Genomic DNA, 24936 nt, shown 5'->3' with positions numbered 1-24936 from the left:
GGTTTATGTGAGGATAAAATGAACAGGGGAGAACCATGCTATGCTTCCTTGAGCTCCTTGGACGAAAGGTGGGATATAAATGTAATAAACATTAAGTAATAATTCACACATTTGACTGTAGTCCCCAAAATCTTATGCCACAATCAATTTACTAGCCACAAGGCTCTGCAATAAGTAGTTTCTATTGAAATTAAGTAAAGTTCCATTTGAATTAGTAAACCAGTTTACTAAATTAGCAAACATCAGTAAAGTATATATTTGTGAAGTAGATAGGCATATTTGCTTCTTTATAGAATAGTTAGAATATCAGATTAATTGCATAACGTGTGTGTGTGTTTGTGTGTACCTCCCTTTTACCAGTCTCAGTTTGAACTGTTTAAGGTAGGGCTTTTAACTTAGATAAATAAATTATTACTTCCATCACTGAAAGCTGTAGGATGAGAGAGGCAAAATCGCATTGTGATGTACAAACATTTGTTCCCCCCGGTGCAAGTTGCTGTCTAGAAACTGAATGTCAACAAAGCACCATGAGATGTGTGTACCACCTATTAGTACACTAACTACTTAACATTGGCATTTTAGTGGTGTCATCAAATGCCCTAACAGGCAGTGAAGATGAGGGTGGGCACAACTGCATACTTATTTCTTCCTTTCTTAATAGTTTATTCCTCTTTCAGAATTTATTTTACCGGTATATGGTGTTTGATATCGAAAACATGTGTAGCTGTAATACATTGAAAAAGAAAGGATTAGAAACTACCTTCAGAGCTGCAGTTTGTATCCCACTTACTTCCTAGATATGCTCTCATAAGCACAAACATACAGTGCAGGCCTATACAAATTTTATTGGAAGTTGAGTCCAACTTGCACAATTGGAATTACTCTTGTGCAGGTGTGCAGGTAATTGCAGCCTCACATCACAATCATATTTTTTTCCTTTGGTTACAATTTTTTTTTAAGAGATGTATTTTCAGACAGCGTAAGAAAGCAATCAGTGCAGCCAACCAATGCTGTCTGTCATATTAACCAAGAAATTTAAAACATCACTGTACGTTGGTTCCTAAAGGAGTTAGCACTGAGTTTCACTTCTTCACAGAGGATCTCCAAGTGAATTTCAAATCGTTACACTGGCTTCTAGGCAGTAGGCATTATTTAAAAACAGAAAAATATAACCCCTGTGGTTCATGGATTGTACCAGGAAAAAATGAACATTCTATGTATTTTTGTAACAGCGAGAATATCAAGTCCTCTGACTAAAATTGTTTAAGGTTTCTGAATGAGAAAAGAGAGGGATGGGGACCCCATTTCCCCCTGGATTTTGTTGGACTACAACTCTGTTGGTCCCTGGCTAATGCCTATGTTGGCTGTGGTTGATGGGAGTGAAGTCCAACAACACTTGAAGGGCCACAGATTCCTAGACTCAGATTAAGGCAATTTATTAGGGGAGTGTTGCTTTATAACTGAAACTATTCTTCTGGGTTTGGTTTGGTTTTTGTATAAAATGAATACATTTTTGAAAATGACATTAAAATGCATCATATTAGTAAAGTTTGATTGCAAGAATATGTACATTAGTCAAAACTACAGAACAAAATTAGGAGAAATTCACACTAAAATGTTGAAGAATTTTCATGAGGATAAAAAAAAGCAAATTACTGCAAAAACATTCAGAACTGAATTTATGACTGGAAAAAAATGGAAGCACGATGTAGCAGATCCTTTCATCCCTGCAAGGGGAGGGGGGAAACCTTTTGCCCTTTATCCCTTTTTAGCTGTAGGAGCTTGTTCTTCATAGACCTAATGGTTTTTATGTTTGTGCTGCTGCAAACATTGCAAATGAAAATTGGGAGGCCTGGGGGAGGGAAGGAGGGAGGCTTATCAAGCTGGTGTCCAGCATTGTGGCCCAATAGGTGCGGTGAACTGAGAGAGCTTTTTGATAAGCAATCTCAAAATTACTCCCAAACAATGAAACTATGAAGGATGCACAACATTTAGTCATATTAAAGCATTTTATAGACAAATGTTCTTTCCCTAATGCTGTGTTCTCTACTTTGCAGCTTAGTGGCAGCTACCTTGGCTATAGGCCAGAACAAGTAATGGCATAAGTGTGTTTTTATAATAATTTAAAGGACCAATAGCAGAATTAAAATGGAAAGGAAACAGTGTGGACCTTATTAATGGTCTTTTGTCTTGTAAAACAATTGCCTTTGTCCTTGAAGCTTTGCTGAAAGGCAACAGGTAAATAACTTAATTAGTTGCTAAATAAACAAATCTCTGGGGTTTTTTAAAAGCTCTAATGCAAAACAATTTCAATTTGTTGGTGTTCAGGAAATTGTAATGATGTAAGGAAAGATATTCAGTTGCATGCATATCACTGTTGCTCTGTAAACCTTCCACTGTGCACCTGCTGTTTTGCTTGGTGGCAATTTGTAGTCTGAACCTCACAGACTGATTTCCTTTCAGAGCAGCAGAAGTGACCCGTACCATTTCACTGCCTGAGGCAAAACCACCTGAGCTGCCAACACCACCCTGCCCAAACCTTGCTTACTGGGGACGCAAGATCTCTCAGTGAGCAATCACTGCAGCCACACAACCTTTGCAGTGGCAGGGGTGGGTGGGGCCCCTGTAGGGGCACTGCCCTGCAGGATTTGGCCTTGTGAGGTGGTCTGCTTCATGGGTAGTCCAGCCATGCAGGTATGAAGGCACTAGAGGAGGCTTCAGGTTGAGCAGAGGGTGGTGGGGAAGAGTAGATATTTCCTTTCTAGAATTTCATCTACTAAAAATTGCCCCCATGTGCATTATTCATGAGGGATAAACCATACAGACCCTCATATAGTTTGGGAAGAAAAGTAGGTTAAGAAGGGGCAATTTTGAACAGTGAAACAGCTGGGGAGGGGAAAGGACTAAAACATCACCTACCCACCCCACCCCAGTTTTGTTTGATATAAGAAATATTTATATAAGAAAGATGGGGAGGGAATGGAAAAGAGTCTTAATGTGTAGTTTTATCCCCAGCTCTCTAATTCTGTGATTTCTTCACTTTTGCCTGTTCTGCCTTTTGACTAAAGAAGACTTTGAAAAACCTTTCTTTATACAGTCACAAAACTGGCATCAGGTTTTATTTATCTTGGAATATATGTATACTTCTTTCTGTACACCTTGAGGAGAAAAGCAGAATACAATAAACAGTAAGATCATGACATCTAAGAAACAGGTGGAGAAGCCACATATCAGGAAAAGCCCAATTTCATACATGATGTTAGGAGATGTTGAGTTTGTGCCTCACTTTCTTGGACTAAATTTCACTACATATCTATCACTTCATTATCATAGTCCCGTGCATTAATTGGTTTGCACATACTATTAACTTTATCCTAGAATGTTTAGGTTTGATCAGTATGACATGGACTACATTCATTTTTGTTTATTTAACAAAAATTTTATGCAGCTAGATTGTAAAAGCAAAACAGAACCATCTCTAATAGGTTTGCATGAAGGCATTTAATCATCCCCACAAACTTCCTTCGTTCTTTGAAATTTTAGCTTTCCTTTTTTTCCTGTGTTTTGGTAAGTGTAACATTCATTGTGGTTTTCTAAACAGTGTTATGGGCAATTAAAGTAAATTGCTGAGCTGAAATTGCTAGACCACTTGGCAATGGACACAGCTCATTTGCAAGCTAATTCATGTAACTTTATTACAGTTGAGCTATAAGATCATTCCAGTCACTCAAATGTTGCTCTCTCTTTCATAATAAGCAACTCCTAATTAGTTTATTTTTTGCAGAAAACTAAGTAGGAGATGCGTAGGCTAGAATTTACCAGGCAGAATAATGCCAATTTGTTGCAGTGGTTGACATGTTGTCTCAGGGGAGAGCTGGATTCAGATCCTTGTACATCTATAAAGCATGCTAGGCATTCACTCTCTTTCCTAGCTTCTGCTACATCACAGTTTCGAGGATAAAGGGGCAAGAAGGGAAAATAATTATTGCTACCCTAAGTTCCTTAGAAGATAGATGGGAGGAAAAACAAAGAACATTAATAATAAATACCATTTACACTTTAAGGACCGCGATCCCTGAAGGATTTCTTCTCCCTATATAAACTATTCCGGACTCTGCGTTCATCAACATTGGTCCTTCTTCATGTGCCTCCTTCACAGGAGGTCCAGGGGCCCCCTCATCTGTATTGGCTCCCCATTTGTGTCATGCTCTCCCCAGAGAAGTTCACATGGCACCTTCATTATATATTTTTAGATGCCATGTAGATTGAGACTTGGACCTTCTGTACTTAGGGCATGTTTTCAGAACTGTGGTTGGTCCCCTTCCTAAGAGAACTCCCTGAGATTTGCTCACTGGATTATGGCACCTAAATGAATGTAAAAACTTCATTTTCCTAGGGGATACATAATGGAGATTTTAAAGTCAAGGGAAGGATCACAAGGGCGCAATTAACTGAGAAGGTCACCTGTATGAGTTCAGTTGAATTAGTAATAAGCCACTCACACATGAGATCTGGTTGATGGTGCTCTAAATCTCTCTTTTCAGTGTTTAAAAGTCTAGTGTGAGTAAAGGAGTATTCCTTTCATACTGCACAAGTTTACCAAAACAACAGTAGTCATTTACAAACAATTTTGGTAAAAACTGAAGTGCAGGTTAGAGGCAAGTAGCGATGGGAAATTTCAGGTACAGACTGTAATATCATGCACATACAGATTTATGCTGTAGTCCTAACTCTACTAACTTGAATGTAACCCTGATTGACATACTTCTGAGTAGACATGGTTAGGATTGCACTAATTTTTTTGTGGTGTTTCCATATTCTGAGTGGTACTGGAAATAATTGTTTTCCTTTTAGTCCATGTGCCTGAACTACAAGTGTGGTCACCTAGCATTTTCATATACATGCCCTGAAGTTTTATCTGACTTCAAGGCTATTTTTATTTGACCCCGAACAGGAAGGATATGGTCGGGGTGGAGTACTGTGAGAAATTTTGCCAGTAAATGGGGGAAAAACAATGTGAAAGATAGGCAAACAATTCTAAAACAATTTTGCTAAGTGTAACATTTTTGGAAATCTTCCCAAAATTTGTTCCTTTGGGTTTTTTTAATTAATATTTTAATGCAATAGATAAGAAAATCAAGAACATGTAAGGAAAAAAAAACATGCTGTGGTGTATATCAGGGAAAACTATTAGTGACGTTAATGAGGGTGTAACTTGCAAGATTTCTCCTCTGAGATACCGGTAAATTCTATAATGTGGTGCTCCTAGTTTAAATTGGTGCTTTAGTTCATACATTGGTGTTTCCATATTATTTATTTGTTGTATTAATAGGCATCCAATAGTGTTCTCTCTCACACACACTCTTTCGGGGTATTGAACAAAGAAGGGGAGGGGAGGAAAGTGATAGTAAAAAACAACAAAACAAACAAACTAAAGGAGAGTCCAATCAGGTGTGGCTGGGTGCATGCTGAGATGTGGTGTATACCCAGCAGCAGTATGTTGACATCATACCTTATTGAAAAAAGAAAATGGAGGAGGAAGAGGGGGGAAGTAAGGAAGCAAATGAGAGTAGCTGATGAAGCTGTGGACTTGAGAAAGAGGAAGGAGGCTCTACTGAATCTGGATAATTTGAGCTTTGTCGAGGTTGTTAATTCAAAGATCTTTGTGATGAGGTGCAACCAAGCTGGTGAAATTCCTAAGGCTAGGATATACTAAGTCTGAAGTGAATTTAGGTGGTGATGAAAAACATGGCTCCTGTTCTTGTTCAGCCACTGATAATTAGCAGTGTGCATTTGTTTTGGAATGGATGAAAACTTGAATGAAAGGGGAATCATTCAGTTTATTTTCCATTCATTTCAGAAACAGTGCGTTTTGTAGTCAACTGATATGAATGGGTTTGAACTTTCATTACATTCATGCAATTCAAGCTATCAGTGGCTACTAGCTATGATGTCTATGTTTTTACCTTCATTTTCTTCACTTTCATTACATTCATGCAATTCAAGCTATCAGTGGCTACTAGCTATGATGTCTATGTTTTTACCTTCATTTTCTAGATACCAGTTGCTGGAAACTACAGTGGGGAGAGGGCTCTTGTGCTTGAATCCTGCCTGCAGGTTTCCCACAGGCATCTCGTTGGTCTGTGAGAACAGGATGCTGAACTGGATGAGCCATTGGCCTCATCCAACAGGCCCTTCCTATGTTCTTACGCAGTAGTCCCCAACACTCCCAACAACCTGGGGAGTGTTCATGGAGGCCAGATTTATGCTTCATAGAGGCACTATTTGTACCCAGAATTCAAGAAATGAAGCTTTTTCAAGTGTGGAGATACAGCAATAGCTTAAAAAAACAAACCCTGTTGATTTCTGCTATTAAAAAGCACAGGCACCCAGCCAATAGTAAGTAGTAATAGCTGGGAGCGACCATCAGGACCATATAACACTGGCCCTGAAAGACCTACACTGAATCTCAGTAGGATTCCGAGCACAATTCAAAGTGTTGTTGCTGACCTTTAAAGCCCTAAAGGACCTCGGCCCTATATACCTAAAGGAGTGTCTCCACCCCCATCATTCAGCCTGGACACTGAGATCTATCCGTCACTGCAAGAAGTGGAGTTACAGGGAACCAGGCAGAGGGCCTTCTGGGTAGTGGTGCCCACCTTGTGGAACGCCCTCCCACCAGATGTCAAAGAGATAAGTGACTACAGTGGTACCTCGGATTACATACGCTTCAGGTTACAGACTCCGCTAACCCAGAAATAGTGCTTCAGGTTAAGAACTTTGCTTCAGGATGAGAACAGAAATTGTGCTCCAGCAGCACGGCAGCTGCAGGAGGCCCCATTAGCTAAAGTGGTGCTTCAGGTTAAGAACAGTTTCAGGTTAAATACGGACCTCCGGAACGAATTAAGTACTTAACCCGAGGTACCACTGTATACAACTTTTAGAAGACATCTGAAGACAGCCCTGTATAGGCAAGTTTTTTAAAATATTTAATGTTTTATTATGTTTTTATATATGTTGGAAGCCGCCTAGAGTGGCTGGGGCAACCCAGTCAGATGGGTGGGGTTACAAATATAATAATAATGATTATTATGATGGCGGAAATCCCACAATTTTAAGTCCAGAAGAGATGGTGGCTGCAGGAATTGACCACTTAGGTTTGCAAAGAATTGGTAATTCAGGGAGAAAAGAAAATCCTGATGGAAAAAGAAGCTGAAGAATTAGAGGAAAGAACCAGATAGTAAAGGAAGCTGAGGGAGCAAAGTGGAATAAGAAATGACAGGAATAATACTGGAGCATATTAAACCATCATCAGCATCATAAAGCTGTTCATTCCCAGGGCATGGTGTAGAAGAACATGAAGCTGTTACCCAGCAAAAGTTCAGCTGGTCTAGGTCCAGCAATGCATGGATAGGAGGCCACCTGGTCACCCTGTGGATGCCATATTGAATTATATTATGGGAAGGCAGGTGGGATATAAATGAAGAAAATTAACTGGAGCATGCACAGAGGGTGTGCCTTTGGGGAGTGTGGATATAACCCCATAGTCCCAACTGCATTTGATCCAAGACAGAAAGGGGGGTCATTGGATGTGCTGAAAGAATGTATGTGAGTGTCACACTCTTTAGCTTAGCCATGAATCCAGTTTCCTAGGTCAAAATATGTTGGTCTTTATATGCTTTTAATGGTAGTGTTTGGTGGAAGCTTGCATTGCAAGATTACTTTTCAGGGTTTCAAAGACATAAAAGTTTGGTTTATCTTTATAGTCTGAAAAGAATTCTGTTTACCATTAAACAGTAATTGGAATTTGAGCACATCCTATCCTTTAAAATCATAGCAATTATAGGTTTCCTAGTTTTACAGCATACTTGACTTTCAGTTCTTGTTCCTGATGTAAAATGTTATGGCTGTGGCATATTTCCTAGTGTGAGATTCCCGTTTGAGTGCATTTATTTACTGTTACTGTACATTTAGAAAATTACTTCCAAAATGGTAATATAATGAAACTGCTATAAATTCTTACCAGATGTATCAGTGCACTCTGTGCAGGTGCAGTTATGCTGCTGGTTAACATTTAGCATACAGTAAAATATTTGCTTTATTTCATTATAACATAATAGAATCATTTATGTTAAGAGTTTTTAAACTTGACAGAATTATTAAACCAATTGGGGCAGATTTGAGGATGTTATAGTGAGAAACACTCTTTCATCCATAAAGATTAAAGGCTTTAGTTCAGTCCACTGCAAGTGTAGCAGCCATGCCGAGATGGGCCATCACAGGACAAGGGTGGAGAACCTGTGGCCCCCCCAGATCTTGTTGGAATCCCATGTCCCATCTGCCCTAGCCAGCATGGTCAATGCTTTTGATGGAGGGCTACAACAACTGGAGGGCTACAGGTTCATCACCCCTGACATATGGCATAATGGGACCCTCCTCCTATCCCTCACCCACAGTGTGTAGATAGTTATATGGACAGGCACTGCATCCTAGTATTATTGGGAATGACCAGTCTATTCATGCAACCACATTCCTAATTAGCTTGGCTCCTCCTCTTGGCCAAGGAAGTGAGCATTCATGTTAATAGCCAGTTGGCTGGATGCATGCCCAGCTGCATGCACTGAGGGGCTGGAAGAAGGGGAAAGACCTCCATGTGGGTTCTATGATGATCCCTCTGTTGCCACATGTGGCATGCTCTGTGTAGATTTAATCAAACCTTTGTTGTGTCTCTCCCCTTCCCCATAGGAGCTGGACACTCATGTTCCATATGGTCTTTTGCGAATTATGATGAAATTCCCCTTCTCACATTTAATTGGCAAACTGAAGTTAATTAAGATGATGTTACTTTGAGTGACTGTATATTGAGAAAGTAATTAGATTCATGACATGTTTGTACAAATAATTAATTTGACATTTGCAAGGACCATTGTTAGAAAGTGAAAACAACGCTAAAATTTCACATTCTTTTGATAGGATCCATAATGATTCAGATATATTATAGATTGTAGATAATCAATTCAGAATACAAGTTTGTATCATTCATGTTGCACCCACAAGGACAATTTTGTTCTCATGGTTGATTGGCCCAAGTGCAAGCTCCTTCCATGTCCCTCTCTTACACATGCACTTGCTTGCACCCTTCAATCCTTACTTATTAAACCATAGTTTCCTGTGACATCCAAACTGCTAAACTGACTTCACCACTGCTTTATAATTGATAATCTCCTCGTTTGTAAGCAGCTATTAAACCAGTGATTCCTGTTTCAGACGTCATGGGAAACGGTGGTTTAGTAAGCCAGGATAGAAGCACTGAAGCTAGAAGTGAGGAGAGTATATGTAGCCACACAGCTTCTTCTTCAGTCAATAAATCATGGTTTATTGACTTAAGATTACAGTATTAAGAAGCAGATCATAGGCTGAAATAGAAAAAGGTAAGACAAAGAAATACAAGCTGGCTTTTTCAGTTTTGAAACAGATGACAATAACATAAGAGTGTGGTTGATATTACCAGCGTCAAATAAAAGGATAGAATTTTAACAGATGTTAAAGAACCACAGAATTTTTGTGTACACATCCTGATGCATAAACCAGTTTTATGGCTTAAACAAGCAAACCTTCCCCTCCAGCACAGCTTGCATGGAGCAGGAGAAGCTAAGGAATGGCAGCAGGGTGCTGGATCATGCAGAGCTCCCTAGGCAGCTGGTATTTGGAAGCACATGATTATTATGTAATACTGGAGGATGCATTTCTGTATACAACTACTAATATCATCAGGAAACCAATTCACTAGTTAGATGGAAGAAATGTTGATTTCATGTCCCAGGCTGCTTCCTTTTTTATATTTTCCCCCAAACTATTTTCACGCTAAGATTTTGAAAAGTGCCACAAGATCTTCCCAGGGTAGAATGCTGCTGTACATGGTGTTTGATGATTTAATGATCATAAAGAAAATTGCAGAAATTAAAGGTTGAATGAGGTCAACATGTTGCCCAACTGGAGGGCAAGTCCATGTTTAACTACGTTTTATGACTTCAAAGATAGTGTATGCCTTTTCTCTTGTGAATGGCTGCTAAAGATCCAGTTAAACACACAGTAAGAATACATTGAACTGAATAGTGTTGATTCTTTTATTTGTTGTTTTGCCTGAAGTTTTCTGTACAAAAAAATCAATGGGAAATTCTAAATTAATACGCTCAAGCTTTTCTTCATGGCCTTTACTTAAGGTTTTTTCTACTCCTTTGCAAAATGCAGAATTTGTGTTTAGAATGTGAGTAATCCTATGCTCAGTTTATTTTAGGTCAGTGCAATAAAACATAATCTAAATCTGGATATATTCGTTTTTAATTTCATAAGGACATGACTAATTTCAAAGAACAGGTATGTCGCATAGATGACTGGACAAATTTATTTTCTTTTGGTCCAGAGTGGGACTGATACAAACATGTTCAAATTGCAATTGGGAATAACTTCCTGACAATGGCCTGCTTTACATGACATGCTAAGCCGAACTATGGCTTACTGTGAGCCCACACATTTGCATAGTCCCAGTAAACCATGGCTTGGCTTACTGTGTAGTACAAACTGGTGGTGGTGATGGAAGTGATGCCATCTTGCTCTTTGCCGTTGGACTGACCCTGGTGTGGAGTGGAGGCTGCCTCTTACACAAACTGTTTTTCTGACTTCCTTCTCCTAACTCCCAGTAATTGTGTAGAGGCATGAAATTGCTCATTTTACCCACCTTTTTGGCACTGCTTGAAGCAGCTAGTAGAAAAAGTACAGCATTGATTGTGTAAAAATCTTGAAAAATATGAATCATCTGTCTTAAACTTATATTTATGGCAATGCGTCCATCAAATGGGTGGGGGGATCCTGAGGACTAATAAAAACAAAACACCTCTCAGAATACCTCCCTAGCATTTTCTAGCTCTCATGTACCTTTTCAAAATGTCTCCATTAGGAGAGTACTTGAATAATTTGTCAAACAAGTGACAACTATTTCCATGGCAATTTTTAGATAAGACAATATTAGTGCATTTGTAGGTTCATCCATATATTTGTTTTTTACTGTTCATACTGGATATCAGTTATTACTTTATATTGTTTTGAAAATACAGTTAATTAGGGATTTCCTTTCTTAGTTCATCATCTTAAACATAATTCTGCCATTCTTACTATTGTAAGGTTGTCATCCTATGCATGCTTACCAAAAACAGTGAGGCCAATTTCTTGATAATAGAGCTACCCTAATGGGCTAATAAACTAAGGCTGAATCCTTAAAAGGCGGAAGTGCTGTGGGTGGGTTGTCCCTCTGTTTGGGAATTGGATGCACAACCTGGTCTGGGAAGATTCACACTCGTGTTGAAGCAACAAGTTCGTTGTCTGGGAGTATTTATGGATTCCAGTTTGTGACTGTGGTTTCAAGTGGCTAGGAGTGCTTATTCCCAGCTTCAGTTGTTTCTTCAACAACAGTTGCCTGTGCTCTAGTAACTTCCTGCCTGGACTATTGTAATGTGTTCCATGTGGGGCTGCCCTTGAAGCTAGAATGTGGCTTCTAGGCTGGTAAGAAGGGCAGCCTGATGGGACCCTGTGTCACCAGTCCTGAAAGGACTGCACTGGCGGCCATTGAGCTACGGGACCAAATTCAAGGTATTAGTTCTAGCATGTAAAACCCTAAATGGCTTGGGACCTCAGTTCCTAAAAGAGTGCCGTGCTCAACATCACCTGGCAGGTGAGGCCTTGTTGGTGTTGTCTCCATTGAGCCCTGCCTACTTGGTATGGAGCCATGATAGGGCCTTTTCTGTTTGTAGACTGCCCTGCCTAATGAAGTGCATTTGTCTCCCTTATTATTGTTTACCAGGAAAAACATTCCCCATATATTTGATGACTGAAAGACACTGGTAGAATGTTTTTAACTTCTTCTTTAAGTATGTTTTTGGCTGCTGCTTTTAATGTCTTATCATTGCTGTATCTGCCACACTGGGCAGCATGAAGGATGGGGTATAAATTGAATTAATAACTGTAATAATAAAGCTGTAATTACACTTTTGAAGGACTTATTGGAACTAGCTACATACCTCGGGGTGGGAATGTGAGTGGTTTCTGTGTTACTTGTTCCAAATTATCTTAGGGAAATCTTCTCTCCTGCCACCCACAACAAAATTGGAACTGTTTTTACTTTAGGTCTGACTCACTCTCTAGACACAGTTCTACAAAGTTATGTCTGTTCCCTTCTAGTGCAGCAACAAAACTGATAGCACATTTGCAAAGCTAAGCAGGGTCCAGTATGGTTTCAAATTGGATGGGAAACCACATGTTGAGATTCCAGCATTGCAGGGGGTTGGACAAGTCCATACTGTACTACAGGAGGAAGGGGGAGGGGAGAGCAAGCATATTCAATACAATACTTGTCAGGGTTAACTTCTACTTCCAAACCATCTCTCTATCTCCAACAGTAGCCACCCAGATTCCTTACCTGGAAGACTCATTTATAGAATGTGTATGCAAAAAGCTCATCTGTTGCAGTGTTTAGACATGACATCACTTGCAGGGCAGCAAACATGTTATGGGCTCTTGAACTAAAAGTAGAACACGAACTCCTATATTGTTTGTACCTACCTTGTAATTAGAGGTATGTTTTGTGGGTGAAAATCAGTAGCTGAAGATGTGAATCTGTCCTTAGTGCTATAAATATTTCATACCACATTCTAAATCATTTTTATGGCAGTCTAAATCAGTGTTGTGGGAATTTTATCAATTCTCAAATGGTGAAACCAAGAGGCTTTGTGTGTGAGTAAAAAATAACACATATTGACAGTTTGCTGCACAAGAAAACGCTAAGAGAGTTTCACTTCTCAGTCAGTGGTAGACTGATGAATTTCATGAGTTGGTGGATCCCCTTAGTAGTAATAATATGTTTGGAAATTACTGACTTAAGCTGATCTTGTGGTTATGAAAGGTTTTATTAGTACAATTTGTTTTGTAATTGATTTCTACCTTTCAATAATCATAGCGAGATTGCTGTGTTCATTTTAAATCTGTCTTTTAATCATTCCTGATTGATTTAAGCACATAACTTTCAACTCCAAAAGCAAATTAGGTGTATTTGTTTTACATCGGTGCATGAGAGTTTTTGGTAACAGGTTTTTTGATAATTTAACAGCTGCAATGGTAGATAAGTACTAAAATCAGGTAAAGATTCAACATATAGTAGAATATAGCAGTAGTGAGACAGAAGGGAATGCTTTTCTTAAAGAGATACCGTTAAACTTGACAATATTTTATATTGTTCTTAAGTTTTATTATATTCTTATGAATATAATGAAAATATACATGCATATAGCTTGCTGGATCATATACATGCATATAGCTTGCCAATGGCCCATCTGGTCCAGCATCTTGTTCTCACAGTGGCCAAGCATAATGGCAATTCATGATTAAGCCACATTTTTGTGGAACCTGGAGCGTCACTTTTAGGGTTTCCTGAGTTTGTTTTTGGCTACACCTTGTGATGAGTAATCTTTTAAACTTGGTTCATAAAACTAAAGTGGGGAGGATTATTCTTAGGAAAAAGGTTTCTACATCTGAATACTTACATGCATGCATTAAAAAAATGAACATAAATAAGAATATGCATCTAGCTGATCCTATCCAAAACGGTTCCTATGAGCTAAAATTCTGTTAAGCAAATGTCAGAATCCTTAGGATCTTATGTTGGTTAGCAGCTCTTTCTGGTTTTCAATGTACCACCTCAGGTCTGATCTTCACTTTCTCCTGAGAACCTCCAAGACTTTGCCTTTGCAAGTACCTCTCTAACTGTGACCTTGAGCTATCTTTTTTTTTTTTTTTTGTATAAACCAAACCACAAACCAGCCAACGTTAAAAAGTACACATTTGCCTTAATCCCTTTTGCAGACCACATGCTGAAGTGGTTATCCGCCAGCCAAGGTTGACTCTAGGAAGCAAGTTAACCATGTAATTCGCAAACCAAACTTTATACAAGATCATTGTTTCTTTTTAAACAGTCCAATTCTTTCACACAAGCCAACTTCAAACCGTGAGTTATGAAGCTGACTTCTTAAACTGTTTGTTTTAAACTAGGATATCTAGTTTGTACATATTTATTTGAAAGCAAAGCTAAATTTGGCAGAAATTATCCCACTAGTCTTATGGGAGGAACAGAGAGGAGTGAGAGTTGTGTGAGCCTCATTTTTTGCTTGGCCTTATGGAGACTTTGCTATGTACGTATTCAGTGGAGTCTGCACTAAGGATTCAGAGCTCCTGTGTTCTGATTTGATACATGATATCCAATCACAGAACATTTCAGGATTTGAGCCTCTGCCATTGGCCCTTAAACTCTGAGTCATGATTTGCAGCTTGGATGTTTAGACGGCCAATCATGTTGGGAGTGGGAGTGGCCCAGGCCTTCAGGAAGGTATATAAGCGGTTGCTTTGCCCCTGTTGTCCAGTTCTGTTGGTTCAATAAATGTTATTGCCGTTATCTATGGTTACCAGATTTTTTTCAATGAATCAGGGGACACTTTTTTTTCCTTTTTTTTTTTTTGAAGCTGAGTAGCAACAGGGAGTCAGTAGTGGGGATGGTGAGGCAAAAAGACCCTGGGCCCAAGCACACAAGCATATTTATTAAGGTGCAAAGCCCTTCTTTCACACACTGTGAAACATACATGTGCAGAGTTTAAAAAAACCTGGGCAACGGCCACCCGCCCATGACTCCTGAGCCTCCCCCGATCAGTCAAAACAAAGGGGGCAGGGGGCAGGAGATCTGTACCGCTGGATGTCCCCGGTTCCCCTTCGGCAGTGGCAGCGGCAGTCAGCAGCCCGGAGCCAGCCTAGTAGCACAGTTGGCTCTGGCTGGCTTCAGGAGCTGCTCACAGTCGTGGCGCCCACCATTTTTCCTTTCCGAAAGTCCCCATATGATGTGTTGTGCACAAGACGCATCATATGGGGACTTCCGGAGAGGAAAAGTGGCGGGCGCCATGGCAGCGAGCAGCTCCTGAAGCTAGCCAGAGCCAGCTACGCTTCCGGGTTGCTGAGGCTGCCGCTGCCATGTTTCCCAGGGACAGATTTGCAAATCGGGGGACATTCCGGGGACGGAATTTATCCAGGGACAGATTTGCAAATCTGGGAACCAGGGACGTCTGGTAACCCTACGTTATCACTGTGTTTTGCCTTGTGGGAACCCACCTACACTTCAGGCCTGTCCTTGTAGCACTAAACAATGGTTTAGCATTCAATGCAAACCAGGCATTCTGTTTCTGTGTTGAGGTTTTTAATGGTTTTTCTCCACTGTTATACGTGCTTTCTTTGATATTCTGTGATACAACCCTTTGAGTAATAATTTTTTTTAAAAAAAGTGGGGATTTTATAATATTTTCATTTTCTTCTCCTGCTCCCTTACCTACACTTTCTTGAGTGCTGATGATTTCAGGTTTAGTTTGGATTGCATGAGAGATCATTGGAGACTTAAGATGGTATCATTGTAATATTTGTTTTATGTACACAACTACTAAGACTGCATCATGCTTTCTAAAGGAAACAAGTGTGTCTCAAAGTGTTTCACCTTTAGTTAACTTTCCGATCTGTTTGCCACTCTATCCGAAGAACAGCTGTTCACTGCCATAACACCATATCTCTGCATTTCTCACTAGCCATAGCTTGTTATGTTTCAAAGGCAGGAGAGAGACAGTGTATTGGTCATTAGTTCCCATAGAAGGAACATCAGCTTATCATCTGTGACTGTCAGAAAGCAATTAGGTTAATGAAAGATGGTTTCATGGTGGGGTGAATTTTGTGGTCAAGGTTGGCATGCACCATTCATTTGGGGTTCACCATTTCTGCATTATAATGATATGCCATTTTTTTATTCACTTTGAGATATGCTAGTTAAGCACCCTTTTAGCATAATTTAGGAAATAATAATTTCAGATACACATGAATCGCTTCATTTTAATACAGTTCATTCACAGGGTCTAATTGGTACATTGTGTCTCTGATGTTCATTAAAATGTAATAATATAAAGGCAGTAACACCAAGACAGTTGCATATGAAGAGCATATCTATTCTAAGCATAAACCTGCTGGTGCTTATGTTCCACTTTTACCCACACCAGCTTGCATGTAACCTCAAAGCTGACAGCCTGTTACAAAACAATTTTTTTTAGTTTAGTAGTTTTTAGATTTTTCTGGGAAACCATGATGCAACAAGGACAGTCGCCGTTCGAAAAGAATCTTCCTGCCTTTATGCTTGATGTGATTAATAGCAACGAGAGATGCTGATGAAGTTTGTTTTATTTATTTAGTAATGTGTATAGGTTGCCTTTTTTGTGAAGGCAACTTACACATCATAAAACAGAATTTTCAAATTACAGAAGCAGTATCTATAACTTTAAAACAATGACCAGTTAAAGCATGTAAGGCAACATAAATCTTAGCAGAAAAAGAGGTATACAATCTAAGAGAGTTCTCTAAAAGTAAAAAGTAAAATAAAATTTGAAATGCCTTATTTAAGAGAAGGTGGAACAAAATAAATGGGTTTTTAAAAATCTACTTAAATATTTCTAGCACCAAGGACAAATGTACTTCTGTGGGGAAGGAATTTGACAATCTGGGAGCCACCACAGTTTGGGGGGGCAGGGAAAGGCAAGTAAGGAGTGGGCACATGATAGTGGCTTATAAAATTATATGTGCTGTAAGAAACTGGATAGAGAAATTGTTACTATTTCTCATAATATTAGGATGCAATGAAGGTGAGTGGTGGAAGATTTCAGGGCAGACAAAAAAGTACTTACTCACACGGCTTTTGGAATGAGTTACCACAAGATGTGAAGCTGGCCACCAACTTCTGTAGCTTTAAAAATATGATTAGGCAAATACATGTAGGACAAGTCAGATCACTGGCTACTAATCTTGATAGCTACCTCCCAATTATCAGAGGCACTATGCCTTTGAATACCAGCTGCTGAGAAACAACAGAAGAGAGGACTCTTCCCCTCATGCCCTGCTTGGGGGCTGCCCAAAGGCATCTGACTGGACATTGTAAGAGACAGAATGCTCAACTAGATAGGCCTTTCATCTGACTCAATAGGCCTCTTCCTATGATCTTAATTTATAATGTTTTAATCCTGAACCAGTGTTCAGTCGTTTGTGTTGGTTAGGTTTTCCGAGTTATTTATTTAACAATAAAACTAAATGTTTATAGCTCAAGCACTGTTGTATGTATTTATTACATTAAAAGACTTTCTTTTACGATTCACAGTACTATTTTACCGTCCTCTTTGGTCATGAAGGACAGAAGCCACTTGAGCTCCGTTGTGAGGAGGAAGCAGATGGGGAAGAATGGGTAGAGGCTATTCACCAAGCCAGGTATGAAACCTCCACTGACAGTCTCTACCTAGTCAAGCACTCCTTTTGTTTACTGAGGAAAAATCTACTTCCTTCTCTCTTGTACTATTCTGGACTCAGCAGATCACACAACAATACCATTACCTGCCAGTGTGGTGTAGTGGTTAAGAGTGGTAGTCTCGTAATCTGGGGAACCGGGTTTGCGTCTCCGCTCCTCCACATGCAGCTGCTGGGTGACCTTGGGCTAGTCACGCTTCTTTGAAGTCTTTCATCCTCACAGAGTGTTTGTTATGGGGGAGGAAGGGAAAGGAGAATGTTAGCCGCTTTGAGACTCCTTCGGGTAGTGATAAAGCGGGATATTAAATCCAAACTCTTCTTCTTCCTCCTTCTCCTGATACAAAAAGTCTGGAGTTGTCCTGAGGGTCAAACTACACAGTACAGCCCATGCCTTGGAGGGCAGAGTTTTTGGTTTTTGGTTTACCACATGCAGGAAGACTGTTCCAGATAGGGACTCTAGCATGGTGGGTTGGGGGATTGCCCCCCCCCCATAGCCCTAGTCCTGGCCTTGCAATCTCTTTCAGAAATAAGATCCCATTAAAGCAGATGAATTTTTTTCCACAATGCAAATTACAGGTGCATGGTGGGAGCAATGGGCTAATGCTCTCAATCCACATGGTAGGGCCCCAATCTTGATCAGGCTTCCACTCTGGAAACCTTTGCACTTAAAGGCACAGCTATGTAGCAAACAACATGCAGTTTGATCCTCTGGAGACATTCCCACCATCACTGATCAGGAAGTATGCAAAACTCTCATCCCTCTGATACTTCTATACAGTAAGTCACTATACCCTACATATAAGTCTGTAGACACTTACTTCCATACAGTAGTAATTTTCCTTTTATTGCCCCAGTATGATTCACTGCTCTGCCTGGCATGGTGGCTAACAACTTTTGGCTTGAGCTGTGGCACTAATAATATAAAATGCTATATTAAGAGCATGTGATGCAAGGAAGATGGCAGGCCAAAGGAGAATGGACTATTTCAGAAGACGAGGTCTTGCCGGTAGCGGAGGGAATTTCTAATGCCTGTACAGTGATTTGGAGAAGCTTTCTATATTAAACAAGTGTGGGATAATTCTTTTAGCACATTCTTCACTGGCAACACGATTCAAATGGCTGGAGTTGGAATGCATTACTTTGGTCAACATGAAACCTGTAGCCACTTCTTCCTATGTAGGCAATCAGCCACTATTAGGTCTTGCTTGATAGCACTGCTCTTTTGGTGGCCAGCATTTCTTTGAATCTCCTTACACCTCACTGATACCTGGCCATACTGTGGTTCACTGTTTAGGTCTGTGTTTACAGTAAGGGAAACGTGTTACTGATTTCTCCTGTCTTCCTGTTCTATACTGTTCTGGTAACATTACAACAATAAGATGTGAGAGTTACAGACAACATGGTTATGTGTCATGTTAAGGCCTCTCTTCTCTGGGATGTAAAATAAAAGTGTCTTCACTGAGGGGAAAGGATGTAAGCTCTGGGTGAAATCAGGAGATGATGAGTAGCCAACTGTTTTCATGAGCATGGAAACATAGATAGTGTAGTTTATAAAATGTGGGTTGATGATCATGGTAAGAAATCTCAAGCCGTCCTCTGTTGTCTTCAAACAGCTCGCAATGATCTCTTATAATTTAGGTTTAATCTGAGTTTCTTTTCCAAGCCAGCAACCAAATTTAATAGCTGTTCCCAGTTTCTGCCTTGGAGTAGATAGAATACTGTTAGATCATAATAAATAGCTTATTCATAGTTTCAGAATTATATGGATAGGAATGAGTCGACCTTTTAATGATCTCAAATCTGTATTATAAAGTGTTTTAAAAATGATTATTGCAAAGCAAGAAAAGGGATAAAAAATTAGAATACTCAGTTTAGGCTAGTCCTGAGCAGACCTTGGGACATACTTCTGAGTAGACATGTATAAGATTGTGCTGTTAATTCGTTGCTATATATTGCTTTTTCTGGAGCAGAGCTGTTCCTCTCAAGCAGGCAAAAGTGTGAGGAAGGGAAATAATCTGTCGATTGGAAAATAACCCATGCAGAAATAGAATGTTTCTGTGCAGAAGGTGATATTGCTCCATCCTATAGTGTTCTGTGTGCACCTTGTCCAACAGCCAGGCAAAGGATTTCAGCACTGATTCTACTGAATTGCTTACGTGCCTTAAGGGCAATGTCTCTGCCGGAAAGCCAAAGACCTCAAGAGCAATGTCTTGCATCAGTTCTTAACAACTTGGTTGTGTTTCAGAGCCCCACATGCTGAAAGCCTTCCCATTATTTTCTGCAAGGGGAAGCCACCACACATTTTCACAGGCATTCATTATTGAATGTACTGATATTGTGCCAGTCTTTTAATTAGGGGTTTTGGAGGGAAAGAGAGGTTACCAATTATTATTAATTTAAATTAATAGGTGGGATCAGCTGCACCCACCCAGACAACACATACATAACTCTTAGAATGAGAGAGTCTCATGAGTGAACGTGCCCCAACTCATTTTTAAAAGCTTGGCAGGAGGGGGGGGTCAACTGTTGGGACACCATTGTAGCTGCTATTTGGTTATAAACCTCTTGCCTAGGAATCTTGACTTCTGGACCTTGCTCCTGAGTTTGTTACTAGCTTGAATAAAGATATTTCCCTTACTTTTAAGCACGAGTTGCTGTCATTGTGTTTAGGGATGGGAGCCTGATACAGATAATCAATTTCCTCCAAGCATATAGAGTAGGAGAGATATAGTCTGTTTTCCTCTCAGTTTAATGTAATATTTTCAGAAGTACTGTTTTCTTCTTCAACTTAAATGTGCTACCTACCATAATTAACGCAGATTGGGACGGGCATTCTGCTAAATGAAACATCAACCCTCCCCTTTTTTCCTCTTTGCAGCTATTCAGATATCCTGATTGAGCGGGAAGTTTTAATGCAAAAATATATTCATCTAGTTCAGATTGTAGAGACAGAAAAGATTTCAGCCAATCAGTTACGACATCAGCTTGAAGATCAAGACACAGAAATTGAAAGGCTTAAATCAGAGGTATGTTCCGATGTGATGTGCAGGTTACATTTTATCACTACATTTATGAGGCAATTTATATATTAGAAATGCAATCTACTTCCCTTTTGAGTCAATGTCCCCCGTCCCCCCCAAGAAAAACAACCCTTAAATTATTATGTGAATGAATTGAACCTTAGGTTAATTGTGAAGTAATCACCACTGAGTATGTAGACTTAGATTTTCTTGCCTGATAATTTTCCTGACTTCATCTGTAATCTTCATTAATGATGCAGACTTTTAAAACTGCAACAGAATAATGCAATTTTATTTTAGTCTTTGCCATTTTTAAAAAAATGTTGTGTAGCATGGCATTATATTTCATTTCCATAAAGCAGGAATTTACATGTTCTTATCCACCAAGCTAAAATGCATCCTACTAGCCACCTGTTGTGGCCTGCTAAGTGCTAAGTCCTGTTTTTACACTCTCAGGCAGTCAGAAACCACAGACGTCCTGGTGACTGCTATGGTATGTGGGGCTTCGTAGATCACAGGTTGTGCACACCTACCCTAGAGTAGGTAGGTGATTATGTAACGCAAGCCTAAGAAGCCTCAAAGATCTGGAAATTAAGGGTATTGAAGTCTCAAGTTAGATTCCGGAACTGAGAATTCTGAGTAGAAAACCCTAACAGTCATGGGCTTTTCTTATTTTATTTTATTGCTTTTGACAGATTGTAGCTCTTAACAAAACAAAAGAACGAATGCGACCTTATCAAGGTAACCAAGAAGAAGAAGATCCTGATATTAAGAAAATCAAAAAGGTAAATTTCTGTTTAAATGGAAGAGAGTTTATAAAATAATTTGTCCACACCCTTCTTTGAATTAGAAGAAATAATTTATTATGTGTAAAACTCTTCCATTCAGCTCAGTATGTGTTGAATTTTAAAACTGCAGCAAGATCACCTACTATCTGAAGTATACTATTTAGTTGAGCAGACAGATAATGGTGAATTGGGGTAGATGTATGTACAATGCATATCACGTTACCCAGTATAAACTGCTTGAAAAAGGTTTACTGACCATTGTGTTTTCAAACCACTTTAATTAAGATTTCTTTTCCTTATGATTTTACTTCATCCAGCCCAATCCACAAATATGTGTGCATTGCTCTGTATTTGACACTGTAGCTCAGTGGAAAAGTACCGTATTTTTCGCCCTATAGGACGCACTTTCCCCCCTCCAAAAATGAAGGGGAAATGTGTGTGCGTCCTATGGGGCGAATGCAGGCTTTTGCTGGAGCCTGGAGAGTGAGAGGGGTCGGTGTGCACTGACCCCTCTCTCTCTCTCCAGGCTTCAGGAAGCTATCCGCAAGCCTTGCGAGCCCTGCGGGAGTTGCCGCTGGGCTCGCAAGGCTTGTGGGCAGCAGCCTGTTCTGGGGGCTGGGGTGGGAAATAATTTTTTCTTATTCATTCCCCCCCCCAAAAAAATGAGGTGCATCCTATGGGCTGGTGCGCCCTATAGGACGAAAAATACGGTAAATGCTTTGCATATGCAAAAAATTCCCAGGTTCAGTCCAAGTAGGGCTGGAAAGGACTGCTGTCTGAACTGCTGGAATGAATTATCATAGGCAGTGCTGAACTAAAAGGACTATTGGTTTGACTTGGTGTAAGGCAACCGTGCCTGGCACCAGCATACAGCAAACTGGGGCATATGGAAGCTCTCACAGCACTGCTTCTGTGCCTACTACTGCTAGTATTCATGCTGGTCACTTGCCCACCCGTGGTAATGGTGGCAGCACTCATTGGAGCCTAAGCTCTGCTTGCTAATTAATGGCTGATCCCACCTCCCAATGGATGTACATCGGGGCGGGAATAGCATAATTAACCCATCAGCACCAGGGAATTTGTGGATGTGCAGCTGATGAGCATTGCTGCTAGGCTGCTCCTTCCACATGGCCTTTTCACGGCTCTAATGGTATTGCTTTACTCACCTGCCTACAATTACATTGATGGAGAGTTCTACCCATCTACATATAAGCATTTTTTCCATACAAAGGTGTACATGTGTACAACGTTTACTCCCCTGCTCACAGCAATGTCTGAAGATTGCAGAGGTGCAAGAAGAAGCAGCAGCAGCTACACACACACACACACACACACACACACACACACAAACATTTCAAAGGCCATTAAGAATGTGTTCTTCTTTTGTTGAATTACCAGGTTCAGAGTTTTATGCGAGGTTGGTTGTGTAGAAGAAAATGGAAGACAATTGTCCAGGATTACATTTGTTCTCCACATGCAGAAAGTATGCGAAAGAGAAATCAGATCGTTTTCAACATGGTTGAGGCTGAATCTGAATACGTACATCAGCTTTACATCCTTGTGAATTGTTTTCTAAGGCCGTTAAGAATGGCTGCAAGTTCAAAGAAACCACCAATTAGCCATGATGACGTCAGTAGTGTATTCCTCAACAGGTACCCCATGTGTTTATATATTTATTTAATTACTTAATTAAAATATGTCCAGACCTCTTTCATCTTCAAATATGAATGTATAAAAAGGGCAGTTTAAAAAACGGGTAAAGAGAAATAAAACAAATACAATAAAATTAAAGATAAAGCAGCAGTACTGTAGAATGTAATCATAGTGCAATCGGGTACATCTTTAGAATTGAGTTCAATGAGATTTACTTGTAGATAAGCATGGCTTGGATAAAACAAGTATTTGATGTATTTTGTAAATCTTGTTCCATTATGATGGAATGAAGTAAATCCAGCTTTGGCAATTTCCCAATTTTCTTCTTCAGAGTATTTCAGTCACAGCTTTTTTCTTTTTAAAAAGATTCAGGTAGAAGTGTAGATCTTTTGCCTTCTTTCCCCGCCCCCGAAAATAAAATAAAAATAAATCATGCTACATAGATGAGGTCCAAAAGTTAGTCAGTAACATACTTTTGTTTATTTGATAAAAAAATTACAACCCACTTCTTCCAGATGTTTTGAACTATAGCTATTTATGCAGTAATGTTCAAAGAATATATTCTAATGACAGAGTCCAACTTTTGTTTATTGTTCCAACTTTTATTTCTTCGCAGTGAGACTATAATGTTTCTTCATGAAATATTTCATCAAGGATTAAAAGCAAGAATAGCAAACTGGCCTACTTTAATTTTAGGTAAGTGCTCTTCACTAGGGCCATAATTATTTTTGCATGGCCATATGGGGATATTAGGAGCAATTGCATCCTCTCCTTTTGCAGATGTCAAGTGTGTTTTTCAGAAGATATAACCATTTTAGGAAGGTGTAGTATGTTTCATTATGCAGAGCGGCTGAAAAATTGCCTCTGCATATCAATTCCACTGTTTAAAGTATACAACTTCTGTCAAGAGAGGAAAGGTGGTAACACTATTCCTTGTTAGGACTTCAGATTTTGCAGTTCTGGATGTAGATAATTTGCACTTAATGTTCTGTTTTATTTCTAAATGTGACCTATGAAAAAAAGTGGATGGCAGCAACAATTTACTTTTCTCTTTGTTCTGTATAGCTGATTTATTTGATATCCTGCTGCCAATGCTGAATATTTATCAAGAATTTGTTCGGAATCACCAATATAGTCTCCAGGTCCTTGCAAACTGCAAGCAGAACAGAGATTTTGACAAACTCTTGAAGCAGTATGAAGCCAACCCTGCCTGTGAGGGCAGAATGCTCGAGACATTCCTTACTTACCCCATGTTTCAGGTATTTTTGTTGTTACAGTGGTTTTGTGCATGTTATAAACACTACTTATATCATTTGGTTAGTAATACTAATGGCTGTTGCTCTAGCAGATTGGTTGTTGGTTGTTTTTGGCATCCACCTGTCTTGAGAGGCAAAGGAAGAATGTGCCTTCGGGGGTAAAGTAAAACCATTAGAGAGTTACAGCACCTGCCGTGGCTGTAGAGACGTGTTTTGTTGCAAGTGGGCCAATACAGAAGGTGTCCTGTTTTGCTGCTACAGGTGCACCATGGCGTTTCATTTCTCTGCGCTCCTCCCAGCAGTCAGTCCTCCTCTGGTTACTGCTGTGGACAACCTGACTGTCTTGTCTCCAGGTACTGTGATCGTCTGCAAGGCTTATAACCATATGGCGGGGTTAAGGTTACCAGCCTTTATGTCACATTTGCAGACATTTTTGTAACACAAGAGTTGGTGTGCCGGCAGGCCTAGTACCTGAAGCTTTTGGGGAACTTGCCATCTTCCATTCTGTGTATATGACAAAGCCAGTGTAGACGTCGCTGAGTCAGGACTATGAGCAAGATGGGAATGTGGGCTTGGGAAAGCACATCTTTATTTGAGACTCTATACTGCCAGGTGATGCACAAAATCGTCCTGGCACAGCACATGTGGAAAGGCATTGAGGCATCACTCCTGGTGGTTGTAAGTTGCCTACAACTCACTTCCGTAAAGTAGAGTGCTCAATACACGCCTGATAGACCTTCATCTTGGTGTTGGTCATTAGCATCACATTTTCCCTTACATTTTGGGCATGTCTGCCTTGCCAAT

At 39.8% G+C, this 24936-nt stretch overlaps 1 protein-coding gene across 4 annotated transcripts in view; it reads left to right on the top strand.

Moving 5' to 3' along the window:
* Window positions 1–24936, top strand: part of RASGRF2 (Ras protein specific guanine nucleotide releasing factor 2) — an 85342-nt gene that overhangs the window by 8794 nt on the left and 51612 nt on the right. For 3 of the 4 annotated variants that reach the window (XM_079995336.1, XM_079995335.1, XM_079995334.1), the window contains exons 2-7: window positions 17273–17379; window positions 20294–20441; window positions 21131–21220; window positions 22622–22875; window positions 23493–23572; window positions 23942–24135. In XM_079995336.1, the coding sequence (XP_079851462.1) occupies window positions 20328–20441; window positions 21131–21220; window positions 22622–22875; window positions 23493–23572; window positions 23942–24135 (732 nt within the window). In that variant the 5' untranslated portion in view covers window positions 17273–17379; window positions 20294–20327. Of the gene's footprint in view, window positions 1–9412; window positions 9432–17272; window positions 17380–20293; window positions 20442–21130; window positions 21221–22621; window positions 22876–23492; window positions 23573–23941; window positions 24136–24936 lie in introns of those variants that run through there. The other variant, XM_079995337.1, reaches the window with a different exon arrangement.

The sequence above is a fragment of the Podarcis cretensis genome (assembly GCF_951804945.1).
Source record: "Podarcis cretensis genome assembly, chromosome: 11".
Taxonomy (NCBI): domain Eukaryota; kingdom Metazoa; phylum Chordata; class Lepidosauria; order Squamata; family Lacertidae; genus Podarcis; species Podarcis cretensis.
This window is presented reverse-complemented; position numbering and strand designations above follow the sequence as displayed.